Consider the following 17,684-nt stretch of genomic DNA (forward strand, 5'->3'; position numbering starts at 1 on the left):
TTATTATGGAAGTATACGTCGCAGTAGTGACGATGTTAAAACAACGGCAGATACAATGTAAATTCTGTTCCTCAACGATTTTAGCTTTTTATTTTTAATATTTCGTTTTACTTGAGCTAGTTGAGTACGCTTACTATTGTACGGTATATTTTTAAAATACAAATGTTTTACGTGTCGTATGCAACTTTTTTTACTCTTAGTGTTACTTGAATGACTGCTTAGTTTGTACATTTTTAAATTAATATAATAGAATATGACGTGTTCTGTTTCAATGTCTATTATATATGAAGATTACATATTTGGGAGTAATGTTATTGTATAAGAATTACGAACAAATTGTCGAAGAAAGTATCGCAGGTTATTGGACGAGATATTAGTTACATTAATTTTGTTACAGTAATCGACAACGTCGGTACCTTCTTCGACTAGTTGTACGTCCGAACTATGTAGAAATAAATCTTCCATCATACAATGGGATCTCAATGAAATATGTGAAAGTAAATATTTTAATGAACTATACTGTGTAAGTGGACAGTCAATATCGTTTCCGTTCTATAGCTGTGAGTAGGTCTTATAAATAGTCCATTTTACCTTTATCGCCAGTCAGTGTACAGTCGAACGAGCTGGCTATGTCGATCGTGTAATTTTATTTTGTTAATTCGTACGGAACACCTCAGACGATTCTATCGACATAGCGGTTCGTCGTGAGTTTAATAAACCAGACTGAGTTCCCTACGAGTTCGAGGCGGCGAGTGTGCCAGTCGCCCGAGTAGTACTTATTTCTCATAAAATAAGACTTAATTTAGCTCGTCACGTCCGGTCCACAGTCCGACGTCGGTCGCCAGCGAGACGGGTGCACCTATACTGCACAATATTGAGAATAGGGTGCGTAATCATGTGCCTTCAATGTTGATAAAATTTTTCATAGTTGATGCTTCTAAGTAGTTGTAAGTTAACATTTGTAAATATAGAACGTAACGCTACTTCGATTCGAACACTTTATTTTTTAATAATTTAATGAATGTGTAATTTATTGCCTGCGGTCCGCCGCGCCGCGTCCCGGGCTCGTGTCCACCGACTCTGACTCTAACTCACTCGCCACCGCTACTCCATGTCTTCCTCGTTCTTGTAATATATTCAATTATTATTTGTGTCTTTTGCACAGAAGAGAATAGCAGATAGCACTCCTACCTGTCTTGAGCGTGACACGAGTCTCGGGACGTCAGTGTCCAGATATAAGTATAAAGCGAAATGCGACGACTGGCTCCGTCGGTCGCGCAAAATGTATAAATAGATGAACTATATCGTTGTAATTTAACAGTAAGGCACTTTCAGTACACTGTAGCGTCTAAAAGTACCTTATAAAAAGTTATGTACCAAAAAGTCCTCGTGGGCTCAAATATGTCGAAGTTAAAATTGCTTGTTAAAAAATTGTAAAAAGTATAATGTTTTTCAAGTTTAGAGTGTATACGAATGTGGAAATAATCGATTTGTAATAATAAAATAATTAGTATAACCTACAACAATGATAAAACATGGCGGAATCGACCGCTCGTTTAATAGTAACAGAGTTTCACTAATCGGACTGTATTATTTTTTTATCTAGCACATGTAACATTTAAAAATAAACTGGAACTGTGCCATATATGTTTGCCTTTTATTTTGTGATTGATTTTTAATTTTACAGAAAATTTGTATTTCCACCAATTTGACGTGTAATAGTGGTAACAATTCATTCATTTATTTAATATCATAACTATAATAGCATTTAATACAGAAGAGATATCACAGACATTTCTATAATGTTACTAATAGGGAATGCAAATCTCGCGAGATTAGGGCTCAAGCGAGATCCCGCGAGTTTATGAATAACAATACTGCGAGATCTTGTTTGTTGGCAGTTTTGTAATTTTTTATTTTTGAAAATAATCACAATATTTGAATAAATTAGGGAAAACATAATAAAAATTGTAAGTATTATAAGATAAACATTTATTTTCACGAATTTTTCAATAGACCTTTATGCATCAAACATTGTTTGACATAGGTCTATAATTTTTTTAATTACCTTCTAGTTTGTAAACTTTGACGTACGTATCTATCAAATAACAAATAAAAGAAACAAAAAGTCTTCTATTCTAATATCAAACAAAACAATGAGAAGTCAAAAAAAAGTTATTGACTAAGTTGAGTTGACTATTAAACTGAAATATTATTATCAATTAAATAGAACTATATCTACTCAGTAGATCCATTAGATATTACAGATTAATTAACAAAATATACCAATCAAATGAATGATTTGTTCAGTTCAAATCACAAGCCATTGTTACGAATTATTTTAAAAGTAGCTCTTTAAGAAGCACAAAATGTCCAAAGAATCGTCTGCAACACGGCTTTTTATTTTGGCCAGTGGCCAGATAACCAGCCGCTAAGGCCCTTTCGGATTCAACGCTAGTTGGAACCACGGATCTCAGGCAGGTATCCACGAACTGTAAAAAGTTCGCTCCTATTTGATTAATGCCTCCAGAGAACTCGTTAGTTTTTTTTTTTTATACCACTAGGTCGACAAACAAGCGTACGGCTCACCTGATGGAAAGCGATTACCGTAGCTTATAGACGCCTGCAACACCAGAAACATCGCAAGCGCGTTGCCGACCCAATCCCCCCCCCCCCCCAGGAGCTCTGGTCACCTTACTCACCAACAGAAACACAATACTGCTTGAAAACAGTATTATTTAGCTGTGATCTTCTGTAAGGTCGAGGAACTACCCCAGTCGGGCTGCTCCATATTTTGAGCAGGAAATTCCTGCTGTGCCCTACCTCAGTTACCTGTCCTTCCTGTCCTTGTTGTGTGTACCTTCTGTCTCTACTTATGTTCTTTGAACGCAGCAGTGAATCTTTCCTGAAGTTCTTCATGCAATAAAATACTCTTGCGTGTCTCAGGAAGAGATGAAAGAAAGAAAAAAAATCTAGCTAAAATCTCGTTAAACTCGCGAGATCTTGCCCTTTTTTCTTCCTAGGTCAATCTCGCTAAAAAAAGGCCGAGATCTCGCGAGAGGGAAATTGCATTACAAATGAGATTGGTCGATACGGTTGAGGTTACAGCTTCTTAAATTTGGTAAAGGTATACGCTTATCCATTTCTACCAACGATAAAATTCTAAAATGTTCAGTGGCAGGTTTTTTATTTAAAATAATCAGTATCCAGTGGGTCTAAATCGCCCATGCCTTTTGTTAACATCAGTGGCAGGTTAAGTTTAATTCCAATAATGCGGTGGATGTCAAGATTTGACTCAACAATGTTTTCGTCTGTTATCATCATCATCATCATTACAGCCTATCACAGTCCACTGCTGGACATAGGCCTCCATAAGTTTACGCCAAAAATAGCGTGAACTCATGTGTTTTGCCCATAGTCACCACGCTGGGCAGGCGGGTTGGTGACCGCAGTGCTGGCTTTGTCGCACCGAAGACGCTGCTGCCCGTCTCCGGCCTGTGTATTTCAAAGCTAGCAGTTGGATGGTTATCCCGCCACCGGTCGGCTTTTGAAGTTCCAATGTGGTAGTGGAACTGTGTTATCCCTTAGTCGCCTCTTACGACACCCACGGGAAGAGAGGGGGTGGCTAAATTCTTTAGTACCGTAGCCACACAGTACTCGTCTGTTATACTTCTATTTAATTTTCTATGTTGGATAATTGCTGAACAGACGCAGGCTCCAGCGAGCTGAAGTTGCTAAGACAGACGTGTATATTGAAGTAAACACACTGCAAGTCACACAGCACTGTAGGTCGTAGACTACTAAGATGTGTCATTCGTATTTTTCATGTAAGGTCAGGGTGGCTAATTCCGGCATAGTTTTTTTTTCGACTTACATTGGAGTGCCCGTATCCGATGAATTTTTTGATTTATTATCAATGGTATGGTCTCATGAAAATAATAATGTTGTAAACTTTCAAATACAGTGATAATATTTAATTAAACTATTACCAGTACTAGAATATACAACTTTTTTTAAAACTTGACTAGTAGACAGATTTTTCTTCTAAATCGGGAAAATCCGTCATAGTGGAAGAATGTATTTAAATCTTTAAGTGGTTTTAAGGAAACACGTAATAAAGACATGCGTTCGTAAGAGACGAAGTAATAAAGTCTCTGTCAGGTTAAAAAGGTAAAAATCTTTTTTGGGGGCTATTTCGGCAAGCCTAAACAAGCAGGGGTGGACAACATATTTTAGTGGAGCGTTGTTATTATTTCTTGTTATTATTTAAATAGGTATCGATATTTTGGTCAAAAAATTATAATTTTAATTTTTTTTTCTTATAGGTATAAAACATTGGGTGATTCGATTTATGAGGGTGCAATCATGTTATTTGGTACTTACATGTTAAAACATCCTAGATTAACATATACGATGTAAATTCCCGTAATATTCTTGTGAGATAAACAAATTTATGCTGACGACGTCGCGGTTTAACTAAACACTTTAATTTAGCAAACTTAAGATAAAAGCACTTAGAAAAATATGTAATAATCTGAATAAAGTTAAAGTACCTTCATAAAATAAAAATACACATCTGGTACTGTAAATCGTTTTAATTCAATAACAAACTTAAAACTTATCAAAATCAAATGGTATTTTAGTCTTAATAAAGTTAACAATCAGTCTCATTATAGTGTCTATAAAATCTACTAAACATAAAATGAGAAGTATCAAAGATAAACAATATAAAAAACAAAAAAATCTTGATCAGAGCGAGATAGCGGTCAAACGCGAGCCTGTCGATGAATAAAAATAGGAAAAACATTAATTGTATTAACTGTAAGTCTAGTACTTTTTAGTACTCGAATACAATCAACGTAAAAGAAAACCTAAAAGGTAGCTTAATCCTTTTTATACTTTTACAACATAAAGCCATGTGTTTCCATAATATGAAGACAGGATGCAAGACTCATTTCAACTTCGGAAGATAGAGTGGTTTTCCTCCCAATCATATTGGAGCTTCTTTTTTATGTACGTGGTCCATTATTCTCATTCATAGAATTTTGTATACTTGCGCAGCTTTGTAACCACTTAAGGTGCCATTACACACTGCTAATACGGCTTAACGTAGTTGATTTTTATCATAAGCACCTCTATTTGTACGTCCTTTATATATACCTACGATAATGAATGACGGCGACGTCTAGTTGAACTGATACAATTTAATTAATTCAATTTATTGCCAACCGAATTATCTAAATTCACTAAACATACGACTATTTGTGATCATCAAAAAAAAAAAAAAACAGAAGCAATGTACCTAAAATTGACGTGGTGGCGATTATTCTGTAACTGTTACAAGAATTATATAATATATATTCTCTTTGAAATGAACTTTCTTTGAACTCCAAGTAAGTACATATGCTGAATACTAAATTGATTCTCTTTTAAAAAGTTGGAACAAAAAATGTTTACAACCTCAGAAATGGGGAAAATTCGTCATATGACGATCTAGCCCTATTCAAAATAGACGAAATTATGCACTTAACGATTTCGAGGTTACAAATTTGTTACGTTGAATAAGCTAATCATTTGCAGCTTTATCTTGCAAAATAATACACGAAACCTTTACAAGGACCTTACACTGCATATATCATAGAGCAACACGGAGGGGAGTGGCCATTGCGTTTGTTACCGATACAAAACTTTCTGTCATTTTTTGCGGGGGGAAATTACACACATGCACACTTTATCTAAATCCCACACAAAAATAATCGTCTGTCACTACGAAACTCACACATACTAAATTTAAATCACACTTACATTTTTCACACACACATAGATACATTCTGTGTTATTACAGTATAATGACACGCCGCAACTACACTGAAAAGTTGCTAACAGCCGTGGTTGTAACAACTGTCGATATGCATTATCGATAAATTCAACTACTCTGTTGGGGAAATAATGTTTTTAAAGTGATACAAAGGTAAGATATATTATATTATAAAAATAGACTTAATTTATTATATACTACAAATCAAACATCTTCATGTAAAATAAACGATTATAAGGAGTAAAGATTTGATTGTTTGTTTGTTAGCATTGAATAGGCTCCGAAACTATTGGACCGATTCAAAAAAATTATTTCATCGTTGAGAAGCTACACTATCCTTGAGCGACATAGGTTATACTATATTTTTAAAAATATTAGGGATCTTTACTAAAACTCCAATGATGTAACCCAAGGGATAAAAAAATATCCTAAAAAATTCCTTACATTGCGTGGGCTGCAAAAACTAATGATAATAGAAATATATAATGTAGTAAGACTTTGTAGAACACATCATTATCTACAATAATTGTATTTGCTCGCAAACGAAAAAAAAAACTGACTTCAATTACATCGACAAGTAATACAATATATGTAATATATACGCGTTATCAAAGGTTACTCAAAAAGTTGTTATCAGATCTCGATAAAATTTAAGCGCAACCACATGATAAACATCAGCTTTCTATTAAATTAAAAATCATCAAAATTGGTCCACCCAGTCAAAAGTTCTGAAGTAACATACATAAAAAAATACACTCGAATTGAGACCCTCCTCCCTTTTTGGAAGACGGTTAAAAAGTGTCGCGACAGCATATGTCTAACTATTATAATTATGTCATAATACGTTTGGTGCAACGTTGTTGTGCCAAACAATGCCAGTCTACAATAAACGATTTAAAATTAACCCACATTTTGAGGAGTTGATGATTACACTGTGATGTCAACGAATCAGGAATAGGGAGCGTAGCACTAATGGCATCATAAGATGATAGCCTGTCATTGCTAGATTAAATGATTTGTTGATGACTCTGAAAGGATGGACATTGTTAATTTCCAAAGTTGATAAATCTAAGCTTCATTTCACTACTATGACTAAGGTGAACCATATCTTGATTACCTTGTACATGAGACAAAAAAATAAATAAACTTACGAGATAAAAACAGTGAGGCGTTAATGTTGGTTTGGTGCCCTGGACTAATCCTTCTATTGTTCGCCAACACTTGAAAGTTAGTGGTATTGATATGATCCGAACAAATTACACTATTTTTTGTGGGCGTCCAGGTTAATCTGTTATTACAATTTTTTTTCCATGTATCCCTTAAATTGGGATTTTTAGAAAACCTGCCAAATTTTTATATAAAACATTATGGTGGAAGTTCACATTAAGTAATTCTAGTTAAATGTATTAATACTCATAATACGTGTATTATATTTAATTTAATGCAATTTTATTATATAACTATGTTTATTAAAAAAAGCTAGCAATATAATATTTTAAATAAATCAAAATCTCAAAAGTGTCTGTCTCCTCTTTTGCCTTTGCCGTTTTTATCGATAACCATCTACAAACAAACCGGTAACAACACTATCGCTCGGCGACTGTGACTTCTCGGAAATAGACTCCGATCAGTCGCTCGACCGATCCGCATATTGTATGCGGGCGAGCGGCCTGTGTTTGTAAACAAATCGAGTCAACACGAACGATAATATTTGTAATTTTTAAGTTTAAAAAAGGTTTAAAAGAAGTATACAAGTAATAATGTGATTAAAAAATACTTACGTATGAAAGGTAACGCCATGTTTTAGTAAATTTGACGTGGCAGATCTTTTTTTGCAGTAAAAAACAGAACAATTTGGCATTTTTTGAAGGACGTTGATTCAATCGCGCAACTAGATTTAGTCTAGTGGTCAGTGCGGCTGCAACTAGTTTTATTGTTTGCATATGGCCATTTGGCCTTATACCTTGACAGAGGGGAACGCCTGTACATGGCTACTCCCCTCCGTGTTGCTCTTTGGCATATATAGAATACATTCGACACTGTAAGTTACATAATTTTAAACCTACCTTCGAAAATACAGCAGCGTGAGACACTCACATTACACTTTAAAAAAGCAACTGAACTTTAAAGACGTTTTTATCCATTTCTATAGCGACTAACAAAAAAAATAAATGTTGTTTCACCTACACTTCTACAAACGCGGCAACTCGACTGTAACGAGCATAGTTTCAAGTAGACGGTTACGCCCCATAGACGGAATATGCCACCCTGCCATATACCTGCCACCATGCCATACCTTACTTTAGTAGTAAGTCGCGCTATATCATTTTCAATTATAAAATAACAAAACCCACCATTTGTGGTTAATGCTATTTATATGCGTATAATGGATTTACATATATTTTCTTTTCTGTTATATTATTATGCAATCATACTTGACGACCTCTCAGGTGTAATTGTGGGTGTACAGTGTCCTAATCCGTGCCCTAAATACTGGCGGTTCTGTTTCGATTCGCTCGCTGGGGATATTTGTGTTGATACAAATATTTATTTTCAGTCCTTGTGGGTCTCCTCACAGTTTCTCGGAGAAGCTGTCGGTCTCGGTTCTTATTATATACGCCTGATAACAATAGTTACTCATAGTAGGGAATAAACCGGTCAACCCGCATTGGAGCAGCGTGGTGGATTAAGCTTCGATCCTTCTCTTAAATGGGGAAAAGAGGCATATGCCCAGCAATGGGATGTTACAGGCCGAATCGTATCGTATCGTAATTAAAACAACACACATTTACTTAATGCAATATATTCGAGTATACAACCATTTTTACAATTATATACAAAAGTTCTTATACCTTTAACAAAAATAAATAATAATCCTACATTAGTTACCATTACATGTTACTTTTTAATTGCAAAGAACGTAAAGACAGGTACATCTCATTATGAAACTAAGACTTTTTTTTACATATTATAGAAATAATAAAAATAAATTAATTAGTAGAATCCAAATAAATCATATTTAAAAAATGTTAGAACAATGCTGCTCGCCACTCTAAGTAAAAGTCTAACATGTTTGTATTCAATGTAACTAAATTGTATTAAAATACTGCAACAATTTGTACACAAACGCAGCAATTACAATCTCAGAACCTGCACGCTTTCTACTCACTGGACATTAACTTCTTCCTATCTAAATATATCCCGAACTCCTTGTATTAATTGTTCTATGAGGGGATCGTTGTCTTCATAACCAGCAGAATGCATGTGATGGCGCATGCTCGATATGCACTGGAAAAAAACATTTAGATAGGTTTAAAGGTTTCATAAAAGCGTACACATACTACATAAAAGTTAAATTTATATAGTTTCCAGTTTACAACGGTTCTTAGCTACAAAATAAAAATAAAAAAATCTAAAATAAAAGTAGCCTACGTTACTCCTTATTACATCAGCTATCTGCCAGTGAAAGTCCCGTCAAAATCGGTCCGGCCGTTTCAGAGATTAGCCGGAGCAAACAGACAGACAGAGAAAATTGCAAAAAATGTTATTTTGTTATACAGGGTGGCCCGTTTACAGTGGTCCAAAAATTTTTTTCAGCTTGAGAGCATCATGAGTGATCATTTAAAACAAACTTTAGTTAGGCGAAAACTTATGGTTTAGAAATTATGATTTTTTTAAAAAATAATCCGAAGTTTCAATATTTTTGACACAAAACCACTCTGTTATGAAAACTACTGGACCGAATTGAATGAAATTTGGTATAGGTATAGCGTAATAACCTACCTATCGCGCTGTAGGCTCATGTAGTGTAAATAATTAGACTGCATTTTTTTATTTCACTTTTTCTGTAGTTTTTTTTAACTTTTCGGCAAAACATTGACTTTCGAAAAAATCCTGTGAAAAAAAAATGTACCGCCAAGGTTTTGCTGGTACTGCTAAAAAGTACCTTAACATAGTGTTATTCTTTACACAAAAAATTATAGTTGTCCTTCGATTGTAACATCTTCAAAAACAACATCATGTACATTAACACATGAAAATCGAGAAATTACGAAATTTACCATAATTTTAATCATTTGAAACGGTCAATTATTAATTAGATAATAATTCATTGGGATAACAATAGTTACAAATCAGTATTCACATGGCTATAAAATGAATGAAATAAAATGTTAACCTGCCAGCCAAGATAACTTAACTTTATTGTAATGTCAATTTATTGAGTTTTTTGTTGTTATTTAGTTTTTAGTTTAAATCTTAATAAAAAGTTTGGAGAATTAATAAAACAACAAAATAATGCTCTCAAGCTGAAAAAATTTTTTGGACCACTGTAAACGGGCCACCCTGTATATACCGTGTATACATCCATATGCATTTAGTATAAAGCGGTTATTTTAATATTACAAACAGACACTCTAATTTTATTTATTTGTATAGATTAAAAAGATGACTCATTGACCTTAGTACTAATACTTTAGTGTCGCTATGTGCGACGTTTTGTCATCAAATTAATCGTTATCACCTTCTCCAAATACGTCATGCCCGCCTGCGGGCAAACGTCCACCGGCAAGTTGACGCTGAGATGGTCTCGGTCGACGAAGTTGCACCACAAGTCGCGCAACTCTTCCAGAAACTCCGGTATCGACTCGCGCGTGAAGTCAGGAATAATCTTAACACTGAATTGGTAACCGATCGGCATGTCCGTGGCCTCGTCGTAGTCTTCTACTCGGAAACATCTGAGGGCGAAATTTTTTACTTCGTAAAAATCTATTTATGGCAACGAGTATCTATTTATTAATACGTGAAGCAAAAATTTTGTACTCCTTGTCTCCTTTTTACGAAAATTGCGCGGACGAAGGTGTACGAAATTTCGTACAATTATAGTTTATATAGAGAAGGAGTGAAGAATGCTAATATTATTTTTTAATTATGCTTAATAAATACATTAAATCAATAAAAAACATAACAGACACTAGCTTGACACATACACATGCTACACATACATACTCTTTTGTTTATTATTATAGAAGTATAATTTTTGATACGATCTTAATGACTTGTTTACTGCGAGGTTGAATTCAACCCCAGATTATTTTTCTACGCATAGTCACGAATGTTCAACTCATAATTTAATTATAGTCGAATTTCGGCCGCTAGGCGAACACTGGTATTTTATAATAATACAAATAGTAATTTTGTACACATTAATACTTTCAGTATATCGTGTCGTTCTATTTTCATGTAATTTAGTTTCGGTTCGGTTTTAAGCCTATCGAACGAGTCAATGAATCAGTACAATAGCGAAGAGAAGTAAGGAAGAGCGCGGTACCGCAGCGTGGAGGCGGAGCGGCCGCGCGGCCAGTGCTGCGAGGTGACGAGCGCCAGGAAGGGCAGCGGCCAGGCCAGCTGCGCCTGCAGCGCGCGCTGCGTGCGCAGGTCGGTGGCGGACGGCGCGGCGGGGAAGCGCGGGTGCGAGTGGTGCCACGCGGCGGGCGGCGCGGCGCGCGCTCGCAGCCACGCCGCGGCCGCCGCCTGCGACGCCGGCTCCATGTCGCAGTGCGTGCGCGACTGCCGCGCGGCGCGCGCGCGCCGGTACAGGCGCAGGCGCAGGCGCGGCGCCGCCCAGCGCCCGCCCACCAGCCCCATCACCTCGCCGGTGGACGCGTGCGCGTGCGCGTCCATGAGGCACAGCGCCGACACGTGCAGCGACACCTCGCAAGGCGCCTGCGATACGACCGCGCTCGATACATTCATACGTTTGGGGCGGTTTTACTTCATTTTTGAACTCACTTCATATTTACCAAATCACGTGAAACGCCCGACTTGTACCGATGAGTTCTTTTATTAAAGATTTTATTCAAGTGACCTTCAAAGGCACTTTTGACATTAAGACATTATGCGTTACGAATTATAATGATATATGTTAATATAATTATGATACGTTTACTAAAATGACTTACCGGTTTATCTGCACTGTAGAAGCGACATGGAAAGAGATCGATTACTGGTTTCTTCTGCGGACGTTCCTTGCGCGGCTCTTGACCGATCTCATACAAGTCCCCCGACTCTGTGTGCATTATTGTGTACCCGCCTCCACCGCCCTGAAAGTTTGTATCGATTGAATTACATTGAAGATCCACACTTAAACAATTTATAACTATGAATATAATATATGACTTTACTAAGCTGTGTGGTTACAGCAGTATAGAATATAGCCACCCCCTTCCTTCTCGTGGGTGTCGTAAGAGGCGACGAAAACATAACACAGTTTCACTACCACCTTGGAACTTAAAAAGCCGACCGATGGTGGGGTAACCATCCAACTACAGACAGCAGCGTCTTTGGTGCGACAAAGCCAGCCCTACGGTCACCAACCCACCTGCCCAACGTTGTGACTATGGGCAAAACACATTAGTTCCATTTTTGGCGTGAACTTTTGGAGGCCTATGTCCAGCAGTAACTGCGATAGGCTGATGTGATGATGATGACTGCTTTGATCGCCCTTTTCGTACAAACACTACGTGGACGGCCAGAACTTTTTCTGTCACAAACAAATGAGGTTACATTGTACTTATCAAAACAGCCCGGTACACAAACATTTGACTAATACCAAGAGTATATAACTTTACTTATGATATAGTAGCAATAAACTTATGAAAAAGACAATGCTCAAATAAAACCCAGGCCCGGCGCAAAAGAAAAGTAACTCAAATTATAGGTAATAATAAGTAATGAAATACTGCATAGGAGGCATCATCGAAATCAATGGCTATATGTATGAAATTGCCATTTGAATTTTTACAGGGGTAACATGAGCAGCTGGGACTTATAGTTTAATTAAAGTGCTATCTGAAAAAACAAACAAGTAACCAAGTAACCATCGGTCGTCGGTCAAAAGCGCGACTTCTCTGTCTCATTCACACGTTGTCGGAGCCAGTTATAGGTTTCTCACTTCGTGCGCGAGTGCCGCGTCGCCCGCGCAGTCCATCGACAGTATTCGTTGCGATCTGTGCGTTCTTTCCTGTTATTTTAAACCGATTGTACTAAAAACGACTACCTAATTGCTGTCGGCGACAACTAATACATTATTTTATATAATAAATTATGTTATTATGTCGGCGATTTACTAATACATTATGTTACCTCTAAAATCTCGAGTAGCAATGTGGCGCAGATGTTAAAATTCGAATAGCAATTTCACACATATAGCCACTGATTTCGATGATGCCCCCTATGTAATATTTAATTACTTATTTTTACCTATATTTTGAGTTACATTTCTTTTGCGCCGGGTCTGGGTTTTATTCTCATACTTCATGAGCATTGTCCTTTGTTTATTTCTTCAATTTGTCGTGAGAGAATTTCTTTCGTAGTAAAAAGAACATTAAACTTTTATTATTATATTAGTAAATGTTTAAAGGGTACCGTAAACCGAAGAGCATGTATGAAGGGAATAACGAAAGTGCACGAAGCGAAAGAAGTATGTAAGGATCGTAGCAAGTGCAAGGTCTCTGCCTACCCCTACGGGAAAGAGGCGTGATTATATTAGTAAATGTTTAAAATAAGTACAAGCAAATTGCGTTAAATAAGTACGCAATTAAATAAGTGCAAGCAAACTACTGAGATCACATAAAACACCGTCCTCCGGGCCGTTGGACCGACGATATACGAAAGATTGCCGGTGTAAGCTGTATGAGGATTGCGGAAAACCGGGATGTCTGGCGCGAACTTGGGGAGGCCTATGTCCAGCAGTGGACTGCAAATAGGCTGAACTGACTGACTGAGATCACATAAGACTAAAAAAACGAGACTACCTACTTTGATAGACTCGTTCCACATGATACCTTTGGCGAGCGCGTAAGCACGGCTACAATTTACAATAAGTCATTCTACGAAAAAAAAAGTATTCGTTTCCATATGAGGTGATTTAGTTGTATGCGGCGATTCGTATAAATATTTCGCTTTATCGACGTTTTTAGGCCTAAAGGCCTGTTTCACAAGTTGTGGATAACGCTATTTGACAGATGACAGTATCACCATCGAATTCTACTAATTTATGAGATATTTCTATTCACATATATAAATCTTAAAGTTGTGGTCTATTAATTGACGAGAAACAGCTCCTACTGGCCTATTCTATCTGCCTCTGTCAAAATCTATTGTATCGTCATCCATCAAATGGCGTTATCCACAGATGGTGAAACAGGCCCTAAAAAAAATAGTATTGTATGGTTATGCAGAATTACTTTGCCAGAGTAGTTCTTATATTAAGACTAAGTACTTGTAATTTAAAAAAGCACTAGGTTTTTTTCGCTCGGAAAGTGATCTATAACACCTCAGACCTGACACTGAACCCCCATTAGAAGGAACGCAGTTAGGGTTCGAACACCCTATATAATATAAAATACAATTTTATTCCATTGATTCATCTTTAATCATTATATATATATTTTATCATCACATCTCTACATCATTCTTTGTTGGTGTAGAAAATAAAACTGTACAATCTACCTATAAACCATATTTTCTTTTCTAAGTTTGCCTTGACCCGATCGCTTTTTAACAATAAGGTCGCATTTAGTTTTGTATTAACTGTTATTTTTGTTTTGTCCGAACGAAACAGTTTTTGTTCTCGAAGCCGAAACAGAACCGCAATTTCGGCCTTGGTCTCAACTTTGACCGAAACCGAAACTCATGTGGTCAATGACAAAACAAAACAGTGTAAACTGAAATCTAGTGTAATTTAGGCATTTATGTGCACATACCTATAAAAAACTGTTAGATATCATTTGTTTAATTGTTTTGCATTCTTAATATGAACATAATAGCGAGCGGCTACGTTAACCGAAAGTTAATACAGAACTTCTGCAGACCCGAAAGTTTCGGCATAATTTTAGCCGAAATCGAAACGATTTTTTTTAAACCAAAATTTCAGTAGCTTCTTAACTTTTTTTCTAATATTAATTATTCCTGATATACAATAACAAGTTATAATTATATCTAAGATTTTTATTTTTGTGTTACCCACATTAGGAATTCTAAACATTTTTGAATATCATATCATTAAAATTATTATTATAACTATTATGCTTAAAAACGCTATTACAAATGAGTTTGGATTTAGCTACTAAGTAGGCAACACAAGGTAAGTTTGGTAGGTAACACAATTACCAGATTAATCTTACGGTTCCTTTTCGGCATAGGCTCAAACTTTCTCAGTGGAACTGCGACAGGAGCTTCATCATGCTCCTTCTCTTTCTTCTCTACTTTAGTCGGCGAGCCCTCCGTGTCACTATCGATATCTATTTCTATATCACTCTCACAGTCTGAATTCTTCTTTTCTATTTTTATCTATAAATGTGAAAAAAATTTAAGTATAACAATTTTAATACGCCTACTTTTTGCTTGGACTTAATTATAGTAGCAGGGAATGGAAAAAGTTTTTATTTATCAGTAATTGATAAGATATTAAATAATGATTTCACCATTATAAAACTAAATTATCCATAAAAAACAGGCTGTGCAATATCACTCTAAGACCATTGTAGTAAAACAGTTCAAAGTTTTCAGATCAAACTAGACATTACAAAATATATAAATTATTAGCGACGCCGAGTTGGCGCAACGATTACAGCCGTGGATTGTAACTGTTGCGCTGGCGGTTGCGGGTTCGATCCCCGCACATGACAAACATTTGTATTGGCCATACAGGTGTTTGCCGTGGTCTGGGTGATTGTGCAGTCCTTGTGGGTCTCCCCACCGTGTCTCGGAAAGCACATTGAGCCATCAGTTCCGGTTGTTATCATATACACCTGAGAGCAATCGTTACTCATAGTAGGGAATATATCCGCCAACTCACATTGGAGCAGAGTGGTGGATTACTGATCCTTCTCCTACATGTGGAAAGAGGTCTATGTGCCTAAGGCCTAGTAGTGGGATATTACCGGCTGAAGCGTAAATTATTAACTATTCATTTATTAAATCATGCAATTTAGCTAGTGTATATATGCCAGATGGAATATTCCAAGGGAAATATAAATTCTTCATGGTTTAATGTGGTGGTCAAATGTATGTTTGAAACTAATGTTATTAATCCAGTTAGAATTATTCTTGTTTACATTTAATGACTGATGATGCAAATAGGTTTTGGAATATTACTAGATAACAATATAGTTTAGTAATTGTAAACATACTATTTGTTCTCCTTCTGAAACAGGCAAAGCTAGTCCGGAGCCAAGAACTATTTGCATTTGTGGACTCTTTACAATATCATTAGACATGCTAGAGTCCTTTTTTTGTCTCCTCTGAGGCGATTTCAAATTATCTTTGCTTTTATTTCTTGTTCTACCTTTATCATGATTCCTTGATACTTTTCTCCTATGATTTCCAATCTTTTTCATAGTTTTTACTTTTTCTTTTTGTTGTTTAAAGGTGCTCTTTGATGGTACCTCGTTTACATTGGCTTCTAGTCCTACAGATTCAGTAGAACCAATCATTAAATCGTCTTCATAATACAATTCTGTTGAATCTATTATACTGGGGTGAATATGGACTTTAGTTTTTATGGGCCTATTTTTAGTACTCATATTGGTAATTTTCTTTTTAATTCGTTTTTTTGATACAGGTATAGTTGGAGCTCCAGTAGTGACCATACTTAAAACATCATTCATGTTCACGAGATCATCTGTAACAATTTCTTCTTGGACTACTAGTATATCTTCATCTCCATGCTTTTCAAGTTCCATTGAAGGTGTTTCGAGGAGGATTCCATGTTCAGCTTCGATTAACGCCTGTATTTCTGCTTCACTCTTTGTTTTTAATACTTGTGATATTTTATGTACATTTCTGCCGTACTTTATCTGAAACAATTACCTTCAATAAAAATGAAGTTTTATCAATGTATAATATCTCTGACAACACAAAACAATTTGTTGTTTATATCAAAACTTGTATGCATAAAAAAGTTATAACTACTAGTGAGGAAACATATATACCATTTCATTTTTCAATAAATCTTTTTCCTCTTGACTCCATATAGTATGTTGCTCTGTGTCGTGCTTAATTGTTGTATTATTTCCTGAAAGTTTCCTGAATGGCCCATGCTTTGTCCTGAAATGGAGATTAAACTCATAGAATACGAACATATTAATATGAAGTAAAAATCTATATTAATATTAGTGTTACGTGAAGTTTATGAGATGGAATTTTTGTAGTAATTTATACATTACGTTAATAAATGTAATGAGCAAATAAGACGCAGATACTTGCTTTAAAACTCAATTTCACTCGCCTTTAATGCTTGGTTTACTCTATCTACATTACTAAAGCTCACCTATTCTTATCTATATTCTGTGTATCATACCAATTGGTTGCCGGTGAATCGAGTAGCCACTGAGGATGAACTGTATCTTCTCTGTCTGAACAAGATGGGCTACGAAGTTGAAAACGAAATAATAACATAAGAAAAATAGTAAGACTTGTTTACAAACAATGCTTTATTATATGATACCGTATGTGTCACACTTTTAACAATTCTAGGAATAAACTAATCATATTGAAATGTTTTAAATGTATATTTTCTTATTTGTTTGTTTTGGTCACTATTGTCAAAATATAATAACAATTGGGGTAAAAAAAATGTATTATGTATGTGACATGATTATATTATTTTGTTATGGACAATAGGAATATGATTCAACATAAGATACTTACATGCCTTGACTATTTTGTGCCAAACAGGAATTAAAAGAAAAATCTCCAAGTATGTCGATTTCGTCTTCGTCCGCCATTTTTACAAACTTATAAAGTATAAATATATTATATATAATAAGCGAGTTTTTAAAATACAGATTAAAAAATACTACCC

The 17,684-nt window shown here is 35.8% G+C and overlaps 1 protein-coding gene across 1 annotated transcript; it reads right to left on the reverse strand.

Moving 5' to 3' along the window:
* Positions 1 to 8,605: 8,605 nt before the first annotated feature.
* LOC123656820 lies at positions 8,606 to 17,666 on the reverse strand. The gene is made up of 9 exons (XM_045592441.1): positions 17,531 to 17,666; positions 17,151 to 17,249; positions 16,813 to 16,927; positions 16,012 to 16,677; positions 14,990 to 15,169; positions 11,779 to 11,919; positions 11,148 to 11,542; positions 10,341 to 10,554; positions 8,606 to 9,106 (listed from the first exon to the last, which is right to left on the reverse strand). Exons 1-9 carry the CDS (start codon positions 17,605 to 17,607, stop codon positions 9,005 to 9,007), a joined length of 1,989 nt encoding a protein of 662 aa, XP_045448397.1. The 5' UTR covers positions 17,608 to 17,666; the 3' UTR covers positions 8,606 to 9,004.
* Positions 17,667 to 17,684: the final 18 nt, after the last annotated feature.

This window comes from Melitaea cinxia, chromosome 10 (genome assembly GCF_905220565.1).
Source record: "Melitaea cinxia chromosome 10, ilMelCinx1.1, whole genome shotgun sequence".
NCBI lineage: Eukaryota > Metazoa > Arthropoda > Insecta > Lepidoptera > Nymphalidae > Melitaea > Melitaea cinxia.

Excerpts from the sequence above, each read along its gene's own strand:
- LOC123656820 (XM_045592441.1), bottom strand. The coding sequence starts at position 17,607 with ATGGCGGACGAAGACGAAATCGACATACTTGGAGATTTTTCTTTTAAT. Across the intron at positions 16,928-17,150 it reads CAGAATATAGATAAGAATAG|GACAAAGCATGGGCCATTCA; the intron begins GTGAGCTTTAGT and ends TCTCCATTTCAG. Across the intron at positions 10,555-11,147 it reads CGCTCCGCCTCCACGCTGCG|ATGTTTCCGAGTAGAAGACT; the intron begins GTACCGCGCTCT and ends TTTCGCCCTCAG.